The 16964-nt window shown below is 34.9% G+C and overlaps 1 protein-coding gene across 3 annotated transcripts; it reads left to right on the plus strand.

Annotated features, from left to right (window-relative positions):
- Positions 1 to 28: 28 nt before the first annotated feature.
- Positions 29 to 3044, plus strand: LOC136785130 (E3 SUMO-protein ligase ZBED1-like). Of its 3 annotated transcripts, none has more exons than XM_066746160.1 (6): positions 29 to 198; positions 470 to 663; positions 743 to 917; positions 995 to 1378; positions 1421 to 2467; positions 2539 to 3044. In XM_066746160.1, the coding sequence occupies exons 1-6, from the start codon at positions 159 to 161 to the stop codon at positions 2568 to 2570; spliced, it is 1872 nt and encodes a 623-aa protein (XP_066602257.1). In that variant the 5' UTR covers positions 29 to 158; the 3' UTR covers positions 2571 to 3044. The 3 variants fall into 3 exon arrangements, with proteins under 3 accessions (XP_066602257.1, XP_066602258.1, XP_066602256.1); XM_066746161.1 differs by having other exon boundaries at positions 1433 to 2467; XM_066746159.1 differs by having other exon boundaries at positions 995 to 2467.
- Positions 3045 to 16964: the final 13920 nt, after the last annotated feature.

The raw sequence follows: 16964 nt of genomic DNA on the forward strand, positions 1-16964 counted from the left end.
CTTGCTTCGCACTAGTGATGCCAATATTGTCTCGATATATCGAAATATCGATATTTTCATAACGATATTTCGATATTTTGTATCGCAAGTTTTGCTGTCGATATTGACTAGTATCGATATTAAAAGCTTCAATATCGAAATTCGATACACCGCGTTTCATGTTGAAATCATTTCTACCAAGTTTTTCTTTTAATAAAGGTAATTTGTATGATTTAACGTAAAGTAAAATTAATATTACTACATGAACTCTTTTATAATTTACGATATGAAAAATTATTCATTAATATTTCCAGATAATTAACTATTTTCTCCTAAAATCCTCTAAAATTCCTATACGGTTGCCGTGTCATTCATCAACAGTATGCATGTTTCCTCAATTTTACATTAATTTACTTTTTTCCCTTTTTTATATGTAAAATTGTATGTATTTTAATTCTTAACTAGTAAAAGTTTTTATTGCTTGTGCTAGTGCCACCAAAAAGCCAAGTGTGGAAATTCTTTGTAAAAACAAACTTAGGAGGAAAATGTAAGATTTGTCAGTCCGAGGTAAAAGGAAGTGGCAACACCACTAATTTAAAATTTCATTTGGAGAGGCTACACCCTGATGTGGAATTAACTGGTGATGTTAAGAGAAATGTAGTAGCATCAAAAAGAAAATCTATGGTATTAACAAATTTGTATTAGATTTTAATAAGTATGATATATTATACTAATATACACTAATAATATTTGTAAATTTCAGTACACATCAGATTTATTAAATGAAGATGGCACAGATGATGTACTTAGTAATACATCTGCTCATTCTCCAGCACACTCTACAACTTCCGTAGCATCTACTTCTTCATTTGCAGAAGAACCAACAGCTAAACAGCCCAGAATAGATGTAACTTTAGCTAAACAAAGCTCTATTCAAGGTAAATCAAATAATGATTTTATTTTTATATTCATTAATATTGTTGATAGTTTTTATAATACTATGATTCTATTAAAGATGGATCTAAAGCAGCAACAATAACAAATAAACTTTTGTTTATGATAGCAAAAGATAACATGCCTTTTAAAACTGTTGAGAAAGAGGGTTTCAAACTGTTTATGAAATCGATTATACCTTTATATAAAATTCCCTGTAGACAAACAATTATAAATTTAATGGAGGAAAAGTATGACTTATTATCTAACATAATTAAAACTGAACTATCACAAATCCACCACTTGTCATTAACAACGGATATTTGGACAGAGCCTTTAAATACCAAAAGTTATATAGGTTTAACCTGTCATCACGTGTCGAATAACCAACACAAATCAATTACAATAGGTGTTATGGAGCTAATTGAAAGGCATACATCCGAAAATATAGAAACCTGGCTTTTAAGTATGGTAAATGAATGGAAAATTAATAAAGAAAGTATATTAGTTGTTGTTTCAGACAGTGGAGCAAATATTAAAAGGGCAATCAAGAATGCATTTGGCAACAAAAAACATCTTCCATGTTTCGCTCACTCACTAAACTTAATACCATCTAAAGTAATAGAGTCTGCTGATGTAAATCCTATAATTAAAAAAGTTAAAGCCATTGTTACCCATTTTAAAAAATCAGTGTTTTCCGCTGATAAGTTAAGAGCCTGTTCAGATTTGAAGTTGCTTCAATCTGTAGAAACCCGCTGGAATTCAACTCATGACATGTTGCAAAGATTCGTTGAACTGTCAGATATAATTGGTGGAATTTTATTACAGAATCCAACTGCTCCGACAATGATCACTGCAGCAGAACTACAAATAATTAAAGAATTTGTTCACCTTTTGAAACCCTTTGTAGAAGCAACTAAGATAATATCAGGAGAATATTATCTAACAGCTAGTAAAGTAATTCCCGTAGTGAGCACACTAAGAGTTGCTTTATATGAATCAGAGCCAGAGACTGAAGAAGGTATTAAAATGAAAGAGTTGCTCTTAGAACAATTTGAGCAAAGATTTAACACGATAGAAAATGAGATTATTTTAACAACATGTACAATATTAGATCCTCGATTTAAATCTATACATGTCAAAAATGATCAGGCTTGCTCTATCGCTATCAGTGAAATTGCAAAGAATATTAATAAAAGAAATTTAGACCAAGAACCAGTCCAAAATAATGCATCTAATATTAATGTGAAAAATGATTTTTGGTCATACCATAATGATTTAATTAACAAACTTAAATCACAAGTAAGCCCTAATGAAGACGAGATACCAGATGAACTACGATATTACTTAGCCCAGCCTCCAATTGAGATGATTAGCTGTCCTATTACATTTTGGAAATCAAATAACACATCCCTAGCTGAAATAGGCAAAAAATATTTAGCTGTCATTGCCACCTCTGTTCCATGCGAGAGGATCTTCTCTAAGGCAGGCAGAATTATGACAGAATCAAGAAACCGTTTAACTGCAAATCATCTTCAACAATCATTATTTTTAGGTATGTATTAATACATATTAAAGTTTAAATGTAGCACAGAATTTCTATTACATGTAGCTTTTTTTATATAGGTTCATTATCTCGTGAAGACTGGAGACTTTAATCAATTTTTAGTAATAATTTAATACTGATGTTCTTAACAGGTTTTTAATAAAATTCAAATACAAAAAATTGTGTCAGTGAAGAAAATTTTAAACATGAATTCCATAAAATTAATATCTACTAATTACATGCAATAGTTAACATGGCAAGTAAATACTTATTCCGTACAAAGAGCGAGAATTATACATATATATTTGTGAAGTCGAAAAACATATACATTAATATAAGATTTGTCTAATGCTAATCTGTAAAACCGGTAAAACCTAATAAAGATAATAAGAGTTTAAACTAACCTAAAAATTAAATTATAAATACACTTAATACATATACATATATATACGATGATAAGATGTCTATGAATATCGATCAATATATCGAGTATCGATACATTTGGTTCTATACTTGACATGTATCGATAATAACTTATATGATACGTATCGATACGAAATATCGATACTTTTGGAAAATATTGGCATCACTAATATATACTATCATTAGAAACAGAAATTTTATTTTAACATTGCTCTTTATCGATAATAGCAAATTGTCATTTAGTTTTCTTTAACTGGTGCATAAACAACACTTATTTCATCCTTTTTTTAATATTACAAAGAACATCTTTGAATCGTTTGCAAATGGCTTTTTAATGGTATAAATTTGTGAATAAATAAACCTTTTCTCTGAGACTTTTGTTTAAAGGAATTACAAAAATATGGTCGATACTAATTACGTTATGAAAGTATTCAGCTTTTTCCGATAGATATTTACTGACTTGGATAGCGAATTAAGTGAGAAAGTGATTCTCGTTTATTAATGGGAAAATCAATGCTATACTGATGAGCATCTGGTTCAACAGTGAACTACCAGCATTTGCATATAGTAATGCTTATGTATAATTAGCACTATGATGTATTTTGTAATGAATAATTAGCAAACTGAAAATAAATATTTCATGGTGGGAAATTTATATGGTAGATTAGCTTAAAATGTTCTGTTAATTAGAAAATCAATCAACGTGAATACGGAATAAAAATGTGAAAATGGAGAAATGTAAGAAAAGTGAATCAGTGATTTTATCGTGTGAATTTCTGGAAAATGCTATGTATTCCGGTATACAGACCCTAATTGAACAGTGGCGCGTCATCGTAACGAAATTGCCGCTACGTGAAGACCATTTCGCTTCTTGTGTCTTCGTGCTAAAGTGCAAGAGGCGTGCACACAGTGTAAGTAGGCTTACTCGAACTCCTATTAAATTTATATGCGTTACGTTGAGTGCTCTTGCACACTACCGCTATCCTTCATATATCAATTATAACTTGTACATGTTTCGCAAGGTATCCACCAAAAGTATTCTATCAAATTAAACAAGTGGAGTTGCAGATTTATCATTTTCACCAGTCAATCCGTAGAAAGATACAGTTCTCTTCAGAATCAATTTGAAATTGCACTAATTAGTGATTAGTAATTAAATCTCAAATCTGTTTGTATGGGGTTTGAGAAACTCTGCACGTGTGAAAGAAGATGATAGCATTCCTGGTGAAAATTGAGCAGTAAAGCTATTTGTGGTTTTTTGATGAAAGGCTTCGTTTTCCAATGGGAAAAGTTTTACGCTTGCCAATCACGTAACAGTATTTTTACCATGAGTAGTTTTACCACAGAGTTTTTTTCATGAGGAGTATCATGGAATGCGGTCGTTTTGTTTCCAGCATCCGGTATTCTGCAGATTTTCATCATATGATTGCATTACGGTCGCCTATCACTTTTATTATAGTTTTATACTTGCGACCAATTTTAACCCAAGATCCACAGAGCTACATCAGTTTAGAGGGAAATTGCACGCAGGGGTAATCACTGCACTCTTATAATTAACTGTGCAGTGAGCAATATTTAACGAGAGTGGTCGAAATTATTGTGAAGTATATTTCAACCAGATCCCGCAGTGTAAACAGCAGGGGAGCAGAATGAAATTAACTTCACCGAGAGCTGGCCCACATTTTTTTCGTCCCTACTCGGCACATATTTTGCTTTACGACTTTTCCGAGCTTTTTCGTGACGACGGCACACATTCTGCCAACGTCACCGGAGCCGTGACCTTACCCCAGATACGACAAAGAGTCAAACAGACGCGAAACTGCACACAAGTCAGCATCTGGCATGACGCTAGGCGTAGATGGAAAAAACACGCGGAATATGAAGAGAGAAAGCGATAGAAAGAGAGAGAGAGAGAGAAGGAATTCTCTCAGCTGGTGCGCAGCTTGTAGTGGCGTTTTTGAGGTTTCGAGCAAGAATCAGCTGGCCTGGTTCAGCCTGAAACGCTGAGGAAAGGTTGAATGCTGAAAATGGAAAAAAGAAACTACCAAAGCACAATTAAACGGGCATAATGGTGCTCGAAAGATATATTGGAAAATAAGTAAGGGAAAAAAGTGTGCGAAAAACAGTCTTTAATAAGATAGATAACTGACGTAGAAACGACTGAATGAAAAACATGTAAATTATTCTTATCTATTTTCTTGTAGAAAGAAATGGCAAGCGGACAACACTGAAGAGATAATAAAACATGTTTAATTCTTTGAAAAACATTCTCATCAAGAAAATCACACCAAAACTACAAATATATTTCCAATGTATTATACATTTATAATCATTGCATGTATCTCTGCCTTGCGTAATTAATTAAAATTTGTAAATAGAAAATCTTGTAAATGGATTAATATAATTTAATTGTAAAGAAGCGACTGATTGTTTAATAAGATATCTATAATGATATTTTTGAAGAGCCATGTATACGCAGGGTTAGACAGATAGTTGGTACCGAGAGGCGGAAGTCCCCGCTTCCTGCCTCGTAGTGGGGTCTAAGCGTATGATTGTCCTAGGAGAGAGAGAGAGAGAGAGAACAAAGAGCTACTGAGCGAAAAAAGAGAACAACGCAGCTCAAATTGCTTCTCTGTCACTCTTAGTATCCTCTCTTTTTGAAACCCAGATTGATAAAATTTATTGTCTAGAGAGAAGCTAACGGAAGTGAGCGAGAGGCAGCAATCAGTCATTGAATTTTATCAATCTGCGTTTCAAAAATAGAGACTACTGCGAGTAACAGAGAAGAATCGCGCGCGAGTAGCTCGCTCTCTCCTTTATTTCTCTCTATCTCTCTCCCTCCGAAGCCAATTTCGCGCTTATCCCCTACTACGAGGCTCGGAGTGGGGGGAGTCTCCGCCTCTCGATACGAATTATCCGACGAACCCTGTATATTTTCCACAGGACAATGAAAAAAAGTTGAACTCTCTGACCTACAATTAGAAAGAGAAAATCTTATAAAAAAGATGAATAAAGCGAGAGGAAAATGTTCTAAAAATGTGAATGTCAATCTTTTTGTTCGGATATTCACTTGTTTCTCGAGTACAGAAGGCTCTTTAAAACGTGGTGAGATTCGGTAAACGATGTAGGCGTTAACTGCCGTTGGCAATATCTGAAGAGCGTGCCGTTTCTCAAATAGTGTAGCGAGCGAGGGAAGCGAGTGTGGCCCTCTGTGGCTCGTGCCATGTTGGGTGCTTCTTCTTTCTTCGGCACATTTCGAACAATGGGGCCAGCACTTGATTGTTAGCGACACCTCTCGCGATGGATTTCTTCAAGCAAGGCCATTCCCTGTTAAAAAGCTGCTGTGCAGTCATGCGCGAGGAGGGTTTGTACAGGTTTTTTACAAATGGTTCTCGATCTTCATAAAGTTAATGCGTTAGCATTATTCACTCTGCTGCATGGTTGCTTGGAAAAATGCTCTCAAAAATCGATGCTTTCCGGGGAGTATTCTTTTTTGGGCTCGTACGTCGATCGGGCCCTGGAGCGAAATCATTCGAGTGAAAATGTGCCGAGTAAAGAGTAATTGGACTGGATAATGTCGGAGAGTTTCTCTTGCAGCTTATGAATGGAATAGTCGAGCAAGGTTAGAGCGTCTAATAGACGACGAGTATTAAAGTGTATCGACTTCGTATGCAGCTGGTGGAGACCCGACGGGCTACTCGTAAATAAATAACTAGCTAGCTTGTCACTTGCACGAGCAATCGCTCGCTCGCTTCTTTCTATCTTGGTGCACCGAATGGCCCTTGAAGGTACACTCGCATACTCCAACGAGTCTACATCTCTCACTTGGCTGCCTGCTGTGCGACCAAAATTTCATATCGACTAATTCTCTGGCTTATGAATGTCATCGTTGCTATCGTTCTACAAATTACTATATATATATATATATATGTATATAGTACAGCTTTTGTTTTGCAACTGTATCTTGCAGAGGAAGGTAATGTTTTATCCGAACGAATCACGGTAAATCTCTGCACATTTGCCTCCAAATTCTGTTGACGTTAAAATCACTCGGAGCCACGAAATGTAAGCAACCTATCAAACCTACGCTCCAGATAATGCTGCAACTTCCTTCGCACGACTTATTGATAACAAATGAAACCAATTAAACAACTTTTCACGTCTGACCCAGTTCCTACTTCGTGCCAAATGTTAGTCCGAATATCCAATTAGTGTATTTTACGCCTGACGCATTCAACCTCCACTTTTATTCTACACTACGAGCATCGACAAAACCTTTCATCGATAATTGACAAACGATTAATTCAATTAATGCATCCAGGACTTTATTCCTTTTTCTTGAATTTTTGTCATTATATTATTATTGATATTTTTATTAGCGGAGAAAAATCCTGCTATTTATTCCAATTCCTCATCGCTCCATTCATTTTCTTATTGGATAAAGTAGATGAGCCGGTGCTTTTGCGAGGGAGCTTTACACTTATCTGAGAATATGAGACCTACTCGGAAATCTGAAGCAAGCACCTACCGTGGCTTGCAGGTATATATATATATATATATATAATATTGTAAGTGGAATCGTGGGATGTCAACATAAAATATTATAGTACACGTAAATAACGTTTCGACATAAGCCTATTTAAAACAAGCCATAATACTTTATTGCACGACCTTTTACCTTTTATCTGTTTTCTAATATTTCTAGTTGAATTCCTTTTATGCAAATGCTCCCTTCTACCTAATCAATAATGATATCCCGACCATGATTTTTAATATACATATATACTCTTTAAAATTTTCTCATCATTTCATTTCTTTTCGCGTATCTCGAAGGAAATACATGCAGCAGCAAGCTACAACTGGGACAAATTTAATATTACTCTACATAAAATTTACTTTTATGCAATACCTATGTCCGATTTTATATTAGACTTTTATATCTCTTCTGCTGTCATATGTATATTATATGTACTAGAATCAAAATCAATAGAACAGATTCGGTTGTAGCCAAGTAAGTGGTGTCTACGTCTCTAAATTCTAATAATGCTCGATTAAAAGTTTCTTTTCTTCGTACAACTTTTTGCACGAATCTTGCGCAGCTTCCACGTAAAAATATCCATCAGCTAAAGCGATAAATAGACTTGGCGTCGGATAATCGATTCGGCAATAGGATTATCCATATGATTGGATTTTCTGCACATCGCCCATCGAAAATGCGGAATGATACAAACAAGCGAGCACCCGGTGTGCTCTTTGGAAATTATTTTTTTTATTGCAAAGGAAAAATATAGCGTCGTCCTTATAACTATCGGGTTATCGTCGCAATGTTCTTAGGAAACTGCGCACGGGTAAGCATATTTTTATCGGAGAATGGAGGTGCGATAATCCTGTCCAAGAATTCAAAGACCCCCGCACCGTTCTTCTCATAGCTGATGTATCTTTCATGAACGCCGCTGCCTTTGCGAGAATAATGTCTTTCCGCATATTCGGCAACTTCGTGCTATGGATACGACCGATAGTTTTATACCGGATGCAACCACGAACATGCGAGGCTTGAAAATGAATCGGCCGCTGAAAATTTATCACATCCGCGCCAAGTTTGCCCCAGTTGTCCGGAATCTGCTCTAATTTTTCGACAACCACTTTATGTATTCCTTATCCGATTTCAGGCAAAAATAATAAAAAGAAAACAGCTCCCGATATGATCCTTCAATTTTTATTTCAACTTTTCCTTAAACTTTAACAAAAAAACACTATACCTTTTTATTACAGTTATTAATGTAACATTGGGGTTTTCTCGAAGTACTGACATTAAAATTTGTCTTTCAGCCATGAACCATTCCAAATATAAAATAATTATTACTCTGATATATTTCATAACGAATATGTAACGATCGGTGTTAATTTTTTAATATGTTATTTAGTTTTTGTTGGAAGAATGAAGGAAGAGAAAGAAAGTAAGTGTATTAGGCGTATCGAGATTATATAGTTGTTAAGCATATAAATATGTATATTGGAGGAAGTATTTGGTACCTGTCCTATGTACTTACTTAGCATACTGCAGCCGAGATACAACGCTTTCTCATTGTACGTAGTATGGGCACGGTCCTTGCGTGTTTACTATGTGCACTCGTGTGAAAATGGAAGTAGTCTACAAGGGTAAGGGTTATTGCTGGGGGTGATTTTCTAGTGGAAAAAGGCGTAGACGCACCATTGCATCTCGAGATGAATGGATCTGTGATGAAGGGGGCTGGGGGGGGGGGGGTGCAAAAATAAGAGAGAGAGAAAGATATCGGATGGTACCAAATGACTGAGACATGCAAGAGTAAAAGAAGAAACTTTTTGAAGAATAAAATGAAACGAAGTGAAATTGAATGGAGACATATTGAAGGAATAGACGAGGAAAGAAAGTTAAAGGTATGCGACTCACCAATGCCTGGGCGGCGCTCTGGTGCTGCAAGCAAGAAACATCAAATTACAATCACAATAACGACAATCAGTTAATTTTTTTGTTCTTTTTCTTTCTTTTCTTACTATACTTAAAGATACGTTAGCACAAAAAACACTCATACATTTATACGATAATGCGCTGGTTACGAAAGGACACACACACACACACACACAGACGTCAACTAATAAAACAGACACTCGATCGCTTTACTAACACAAGAATTCAACAATTTATGTATATAAAGTACGGTGAAATATTTGGAAATATCCAATTGCAATTGATGGAGCATGTATGTGGATGTACTCGAATTAATAGATTTAGAGCAAATTAATGATAACGCTCTTTAACTATAAACAACGTTTTTAGTTATTTGCATGCTTATAGTATTTGAAATTTGTTGATAGTTAACTCACGCGAATCTTACCATGCATTTGCTGAAATCTTGTCGTTTGATGCAAAGAAAACCTGGCTGCATGAACAGTACAGGATTTTATTAGAGAGAACTATAGTGATATATCAGACGAGTGAGTGATTATGGCTAAAATGAAATCTTTTTACAGAGCTTTGTTGCAGCACATCGCTCATTAGTTGAATTATTAAAAGGTTCGGAAAGAAGAATAAAAATTGGAAAATACTCGTTAAGCGATCGTTTGTCTATTTTTCATGTCAACAGTAATATATTGTGTCTTTGAAGTTGCAAGGCTTATCTTGTCGAGTGGTTGAATGAAATATAAACTCTTGCAAAACCATTAGATTCTGTTCATAGTAAAGTAGTGATTAGCTACACACACATAGTGTCCAGTCATACAACCGCACAGAGTTAAACTATTCAGCACATAAGTTGAAGCATTTAAATATTATCAGTATACATGTCCGTGAACATAATTTCCGGCGGTGTAGCGTTTATTGCGTATCTTGCACGACCTGCTTTTATTTACTTGCTTTCACGCAAACATCTGGCCCTATTCTTGCATGTCTGACCAACACTATTTACTAGCATCCTAGCTTTCTTACGTGAGCAAGTGTCTGCCGTAAAGCTCGCGCACGGAATGCGCTTAAACTCTCTTCGTGAATTATTTATATTTTTAGAAAATGCCCATTTATTTTAACGCTATAAATTATAACAGCTGGCGCGTTGTTAAACTCAAATCAAAGAGGAAGCTCTACGCGTCATTCAGTTGTAAATTTACATTATACTTTCTATGAGTTTTGAATAAATTGAAAACCTTACTATTGTTGGATGTCAAAAGTGATGAATAAACTTGAATGGGACCCCGAGATATAGTATAGAACACGTAGAATAAAGACGGGTTTAATTAAAGAAAAAACAATAGAAGCCCAGAATTTTACGGAAGCTTTGAAATTTTTATTTTCTACAAAACGAATACGACTCGACTAATAATATATCACCGCTTCGTAAGAAATGTCGTAGAATATTATATATTTTCCGACTTTATGCTAAACTACATCATATATTTTTCAATTGTTACAACTATGCAACTATCTATATACACACAAGATAATTTTTATTAACGCAAAGATGTAAAAATATATAAGCAATTTAAGGTTCTAATCATTTTCTCTTGATAAAATTTACAAAAAACGATCGAATGCAAATGTTTCTATTTGTCTTGCAATAATCACTTGTTTGCACTAAACGAAACTGCCATGGATTTATAGAACAAATAGTTTAAAAAATTCATAATCTCTTTAATAAACGTCAGTTCAGTATTCATACGCTTGCTGTGTCTATTTGTCTTTCAAAGTCTTTTCACAAAGTACTTTGCGGAACATTTGAATAGGATCGAAAATATTTCTCGTGCCTTTTCTCTAATTTAATTTTGGACAGAGCGAGATTACTATTATACTATATCTGATCCCTCGCACACGTATATAAATACTCTAAATTGGGAGTCTCTGGATGGACCGGACGGGGCTTTGGCGTTGCTGAAAGGTTTTGGCGGAGCAGATATGAGTCTCCGCCGACCGTGACAGATTGCGCGGCCTCAAAGAAGAGATACGCGTGGTCGCGATCGGTGCACGAGGACTACCGGACTACGGTGACGAGCACCAGGCATGCACTCAAGGCGCAAAAAGCCTTTCCCCCAGAGACATAAAAAAAGACTATTCATGAGGCTCATAAACATGAAAATAATACAAACGGATGCGCCATCTTGGTCCACTTTATAACGGAGGGCGGTGACAGAGTAGGCGCTTTTTACGAAGCTAATTTCATCATGATAAACATCAGGCTGCACGAGTAAAAAAGCAAATTGCCTGTCTACAACGAAAGTCTTGAGAACCATCTGGACGTTATTAGTCGCGAAGGGAATAATTAATCAAACCGACGTGATACGCAGCAAACGGATCTCCAAAGATTTAACCCCCCCCCCCCCCCCCCCAGCTATATATACGTATAGCATCAATTCGTCCTAGTCTCCGCCAAAGGACAACCCAATTCATTCATCCTTCAAGCACGCCCACGACGCAAACATGAAAAAGAGATGAGACCTTTCGAGCAGAATCTTGTCCGAGTCTTTGGTTCACTCGATATATTCGCGTCGTCGTTCATCGGTATAAAATACAGGATACGACCGAGAATGATCGACTTCTCTCTTAAGTAACGTGGATAAAATAGGTTTGACAGCGATCAAGATTTTTCTTCGTCTTTACCGAGCCCGCGATTGTCGTATTTGGATCAATCAAGATTTACCTTCCTCGCGTGATTACGAAGTTCTACAAGCACTTTTATGTAACAAAAGTAGCGTGACATTGGAGACTATATCCATTATGATTCGGTCTTTCATTAACTGACTTAAGATTAAACAGCACAGAGCGTTGGTTAAAAATAGAATTTTAGACTCTCGCTTGAAATCTTGTCTACTGTTCGGACCTTCCGTGGATGTGTGTGTGTGTATATATATGTATAAGCGAAAGCCGTACGATTCATCTTGGCGGCATATTGCAGAGTTTCGGAAGACCAGCGCGGATAGTTTTGAGACCAGTAATGAAACCGCGGTAATATTTTGTCGAGTTCAAGACTGACACGGTGAGTCGATTGCTCGCGCGAATTATTACTTCGTTTAATTCGTCCCGTTTTGCAAGGAGACCGTACAGGAGTAACATCCTGTGCTTTAATTTACTTTTATTGCTGTATATATGGGTGTGATGTTAATTCGTGTTAAATCATGGGTTAGGGAATTTATCTAGATAGTCGCAGGTAAATGTTGAAAATTTATTAGGGAGGAATATGATCATTCTTTTTAATTCGAAACATTATTTTAGGGATTGTTCGCACGTTCAATGTTAACTTGGAGTTTGTGTAGAATGCCAGAAATTAAAGATTTTTTTAAGTAGAGGTTTAACCTTTTAAAGAACGTTTAAACATTAATTTGTATACAAGTTTTATTTCTTAGAGGATTTACTTCTTCTGACGCGAATCGATCATTGCACACCCGGTATAGTTTTAACCTGACGCAAACTCCAGGTATAGCAATCCGAAAGCGTGGATTTAATTTTCAAAATGAAATATACCTTATTAAAACGTAATTATCACGACCAATCCATTTTCAGAATTCGAATTTCATATTTAATAGCATCTTATCAAAGCTGAGTACACTTGTAAGGTCTGAAAACTTTGCGTATTCATTTAAAAACTTTCATTATAGTATAGCAGTTAAAATGTTCCGTAAAATCCGACTAATAAGAGTAAGTAAAAACTGTAGTGCTAGAATTAAACCACTTTAAGAATTTCTTTTCTCATTTTTCTCAACAAACGTATTAAACTGAAATTTTGCATGCTATCTGTCGACTGACAAACTTTACCAGGGAGTAGAGTTAAAAAATCTGGGAAGGGCATTAATCTTACGCAATCAGAACTTTCTTTCAGCAATTTAGAATGTACGTGCTTATCATATCTCGGCATAGAAATTTACCTAACCCGAAGCTTTGCCTTTTATTGAAACTGACAGCTGCAGTATGATTAAAAAAAAAAGAGCTCACCACACTTGTGCGAAATTGAAATATGTGATATGTTTTCTTAAAGTTAGTAAAATATGACCTGGTTTCTCCTCAGCGTATAGGCCACGAAACGAATGAGAAAAATATTTTCACGATTCCCGATAGAGAGTCTCGTTAAACTCGTAAACTAGCACGCGTATGATAATTTCCATTTGGCAAGCAAATATCACGTATCATTTAATTACACAGCTTTGGGTTTAATATATTGGAAAATATTACAAATTGAGAGTGAAATTCGGAGATATCGTTATAAGCAGCAGAGGCTGTCTATATTCGATTATCAAATTATCGTGAATCTCTGTAAATCTGAAACAATATATATATAGCACACTATATTCGTATCTCTTTGTCGAATTCCGCAAATTGTAGATCGATGCCACGACACAGTACTATATATATACTATAACGAGCTTCATAACCGGCATAGCGGAACGTGGCTGCATATTACGGTTCAGTTGAGTTTAATTCACAGCTGACAAGCCGAGCTCTCCTCGCGCGATTTCCATATTTCCAAGTAGGCAAGTATACCCATGCGTTCACGTAGCCCTGTTTCTCTCGGGAAGAAAAGATATAACGTCGGGACGCAACATAGTCGTTCGCTACCCACTTGGAAAACAGAAATTATAACGATTGTTCTCCTATGCTCGATTCACACGATATATTGTATATATGTGCACGCTGCGTTAACATGTGTGATGCTCGCGTTATAAAAGCTTGCAGCTACGTACACTATAAAGCTGCAAAATGTAGATTCAATGCCAAAGTTAGCTTCGGCGAATCGATTCGACAGGAAAGAACCATTGCGCACCGCATTGCTGTAAATTTTGGGAGCAAAATTTCTCTCTTTCGCTTGTTCGGTGAAAAGCAAATCTCAATTGATCGACGCGAGCTGACACGAGATTTCAAGATTCTCTTATCAGAGTAATTTACTATTAGGGATCTTATTCGAGATTGTATATGTATTATGATGGTTTACGTAATTATTTTATTATATATATATATATATATATATATATAGCTACTTGACTGTATTGTAGTTTGTAGAATACTGTTTCTATATCGTATACGAATATATTAAACACACTCCATGGCTATTAATATTTAAAATTTAAATTTATACTCGTTACAGTTTAAAAATTATAAATGTATAACTGGATGCTGCTAGTGTAAGCTTATATAATCAATATTTCCATAGTGGTATATCTGTCTTTCATAATGTACATGTTATTTATAATATTAAAGTGTTCTATAAAATGCCTCTTTTGGGTCGATTCAATAAATTTCTAAAGGCAACATTTGTGGGAGTGCTGTATCAGAGATTACACGCTTATGAGGAAAAACGAACAAAGAGATATTAGATGCTGGAAAAAAGGTAGGTTAGTAACAGGTTGAATGTAGCTGTTTAATTTTTTACGTTTACAAACATCACGAATGTCACGAATTTCTGAGCAAAACAAGTACTTCTTGGACAAGACGCGTTAATTGTTATATTAGGATTTATCTAGGAAGGATTCTGGAATTTTTAAACGTTCAACAAATGTGTTACATCGCTGGACAAAATATAAATAAATTTTCATAATGCGAAATGACGGAGATCGTTTTCTATTAAAATTATTTTACACCGAAATTTTATCAGTTCCTCCATCCCATATTGCTTCTTCAATGTATACTGCTGACGTTTAAAAACAGATTTATTCTGAAAAATCTAATTAGGAATACCCTGGAGATATATGCGAATATAAACTTTTGTTTCCGTGAATTATTATCGACAAGCTATCACTAGGATGTTATCACTCAAATAAAGAGAAGCCCAATGAACAAAGAGAGTTATTGAAAACTTAGAATTCAGAAATAACATGTTTGGAGAATACTGATAGGTCCATTTGAAAATTCATATACGAGGGAATATCATATTTTATACTATAAAATTTTATTTACAAAACACAGTATCGGTAAAATGTTTGGTTGATAAAAGAGTGTATCATATTCCTCCTCCTCCTCTCTCTCTCTCTCTCTCTCTTTCTCGATTAGCAAAATTGTTAAAGTTATATTTTATTTCTAGATGTAAACAACTAATTTCCCAACACAATTATGAATTTTCTATTTAATTGCAAATGACAATCCGTTGAGAGTTTTTTGCTATTTCAAATCAACCAAATGCATTAGAATTATAAATAGTATATGAATGGCCAGTGAACACATAGTGTATATCGATTCAGTTCTTCATTAGTCACTTTTATGTTATTTATCATATTTCATGAACAGCGACCTAGTGTTTGCCGACCCACTTTGACATAACCGCGCGGTTCCTATGAGGTTACAAAAAAGCTCATGCGCTATAAGCGTATACAAAAAATAAATATTATTATGTTTAAATTACTTTCTCAAATTAATTTGCACATTGTATTTCAGAAAGAGCGAATGGTAGAGTGGGGAGAGGGAGGGATATATAAAAAAGAAGCTCACATTTAGCGGTGTAAGACTTATTGTTTAACACACAGGTTTAATCTCTCTGTTTGGTTATACAATTTCATTGAGGCTTATTTTTAATATAGAGTATATTCCAATTGCACAGAATAATTATGTCTTCCGTGCAGTAATGCCATTCTCATTGCAATGGGCTTTGGGGAATATAAAATCTGTTTATCGAAGCTACAAAATTTTTCCTCTTCATTTCATCTCGTCCAGAATAAATTGTCAAGTGCCTGTCTAACAGAAAACTCAATTTCGTAATATTGCATGATAATAACGTAGCAACTACATATTATACATGAGCCGAATAACGCCTAGTATGTTACTACTTGCATGGAATATTAATGACTTTGTAACATAATATGAAGTATCGATCGAGACCGATCATACTACTGTTCGTAAACACGTTCTGCAAATCATTGGTGATTTTGTCGTTATTTGAATTGTTCCACCGAAAATGCTTCACAGTTTCCGTAGAAACACATTTAAAATAACGTTTATCGTTTTGTTTTCGAAAGAGAGAAAAATTACTGTGAGCTGTCAATCTGTTATTTCATCGGATTTCTATCTCCTCTACTAGCCTATATTCTCAATAACATTATTTTACTTTTCAGCGATCATTATACCTTTTATAAATTTTCCATTAACCTTCAAGTGCTTTTAAACAGTTTTAAAGGTAAATATCAATCGATAATCGCTTGATTATGCATAAGGCTTACAAATGTTTATCTTCATCGACATTTAATTCAGAATTATTTTTATCATATTACGATAATACTTTAGTATGAAACTGATTTGGATATCGCGAATTTCTTGTTTACTAATTTTAAAAGTGTGCAGCAGAATATAATGTTTAAAATTCTTATTTCTTTAATTGGTTATCTTGTAATTATGCACGTGTTAAAATTTCTTCCAGACAAGCCTATAGGAATGGAAAAATGGTTTAATTAGAAACAACTGTGCAATTTTATTTATAGCAAGGAATAAGCTAGACTGCATTCAAGAGAATTAATTATAATATATAGGAAGTTCCTGGTTAAAAGTTCCATGAAAAAAAACCTTATCTACGCGAAATTTATCTATAGTTTTCATTACAACCTACTCTCCTTCTCTTACTATATGTATATTTTAGCAAACTAA

Source organism: Prorops nasuta, unplaced genomic scaffold (genome assembly GCF_024137725.1).
Source record: "Prorops nasuta isolate Cenicafe-Biocafe unplaced genomic scaffold, Cenicafe_Pnas_1.2 PNAS00167, whole genome shotgun sequence".
In the NCBI taxonomy this organism is placed as follows: domain Eukaryota; kingdom Metazoa; phylum Arthropoda; class Insecta; order Hymenoptera; family Bethylidae; genus Prorops; species Prorops nasuta.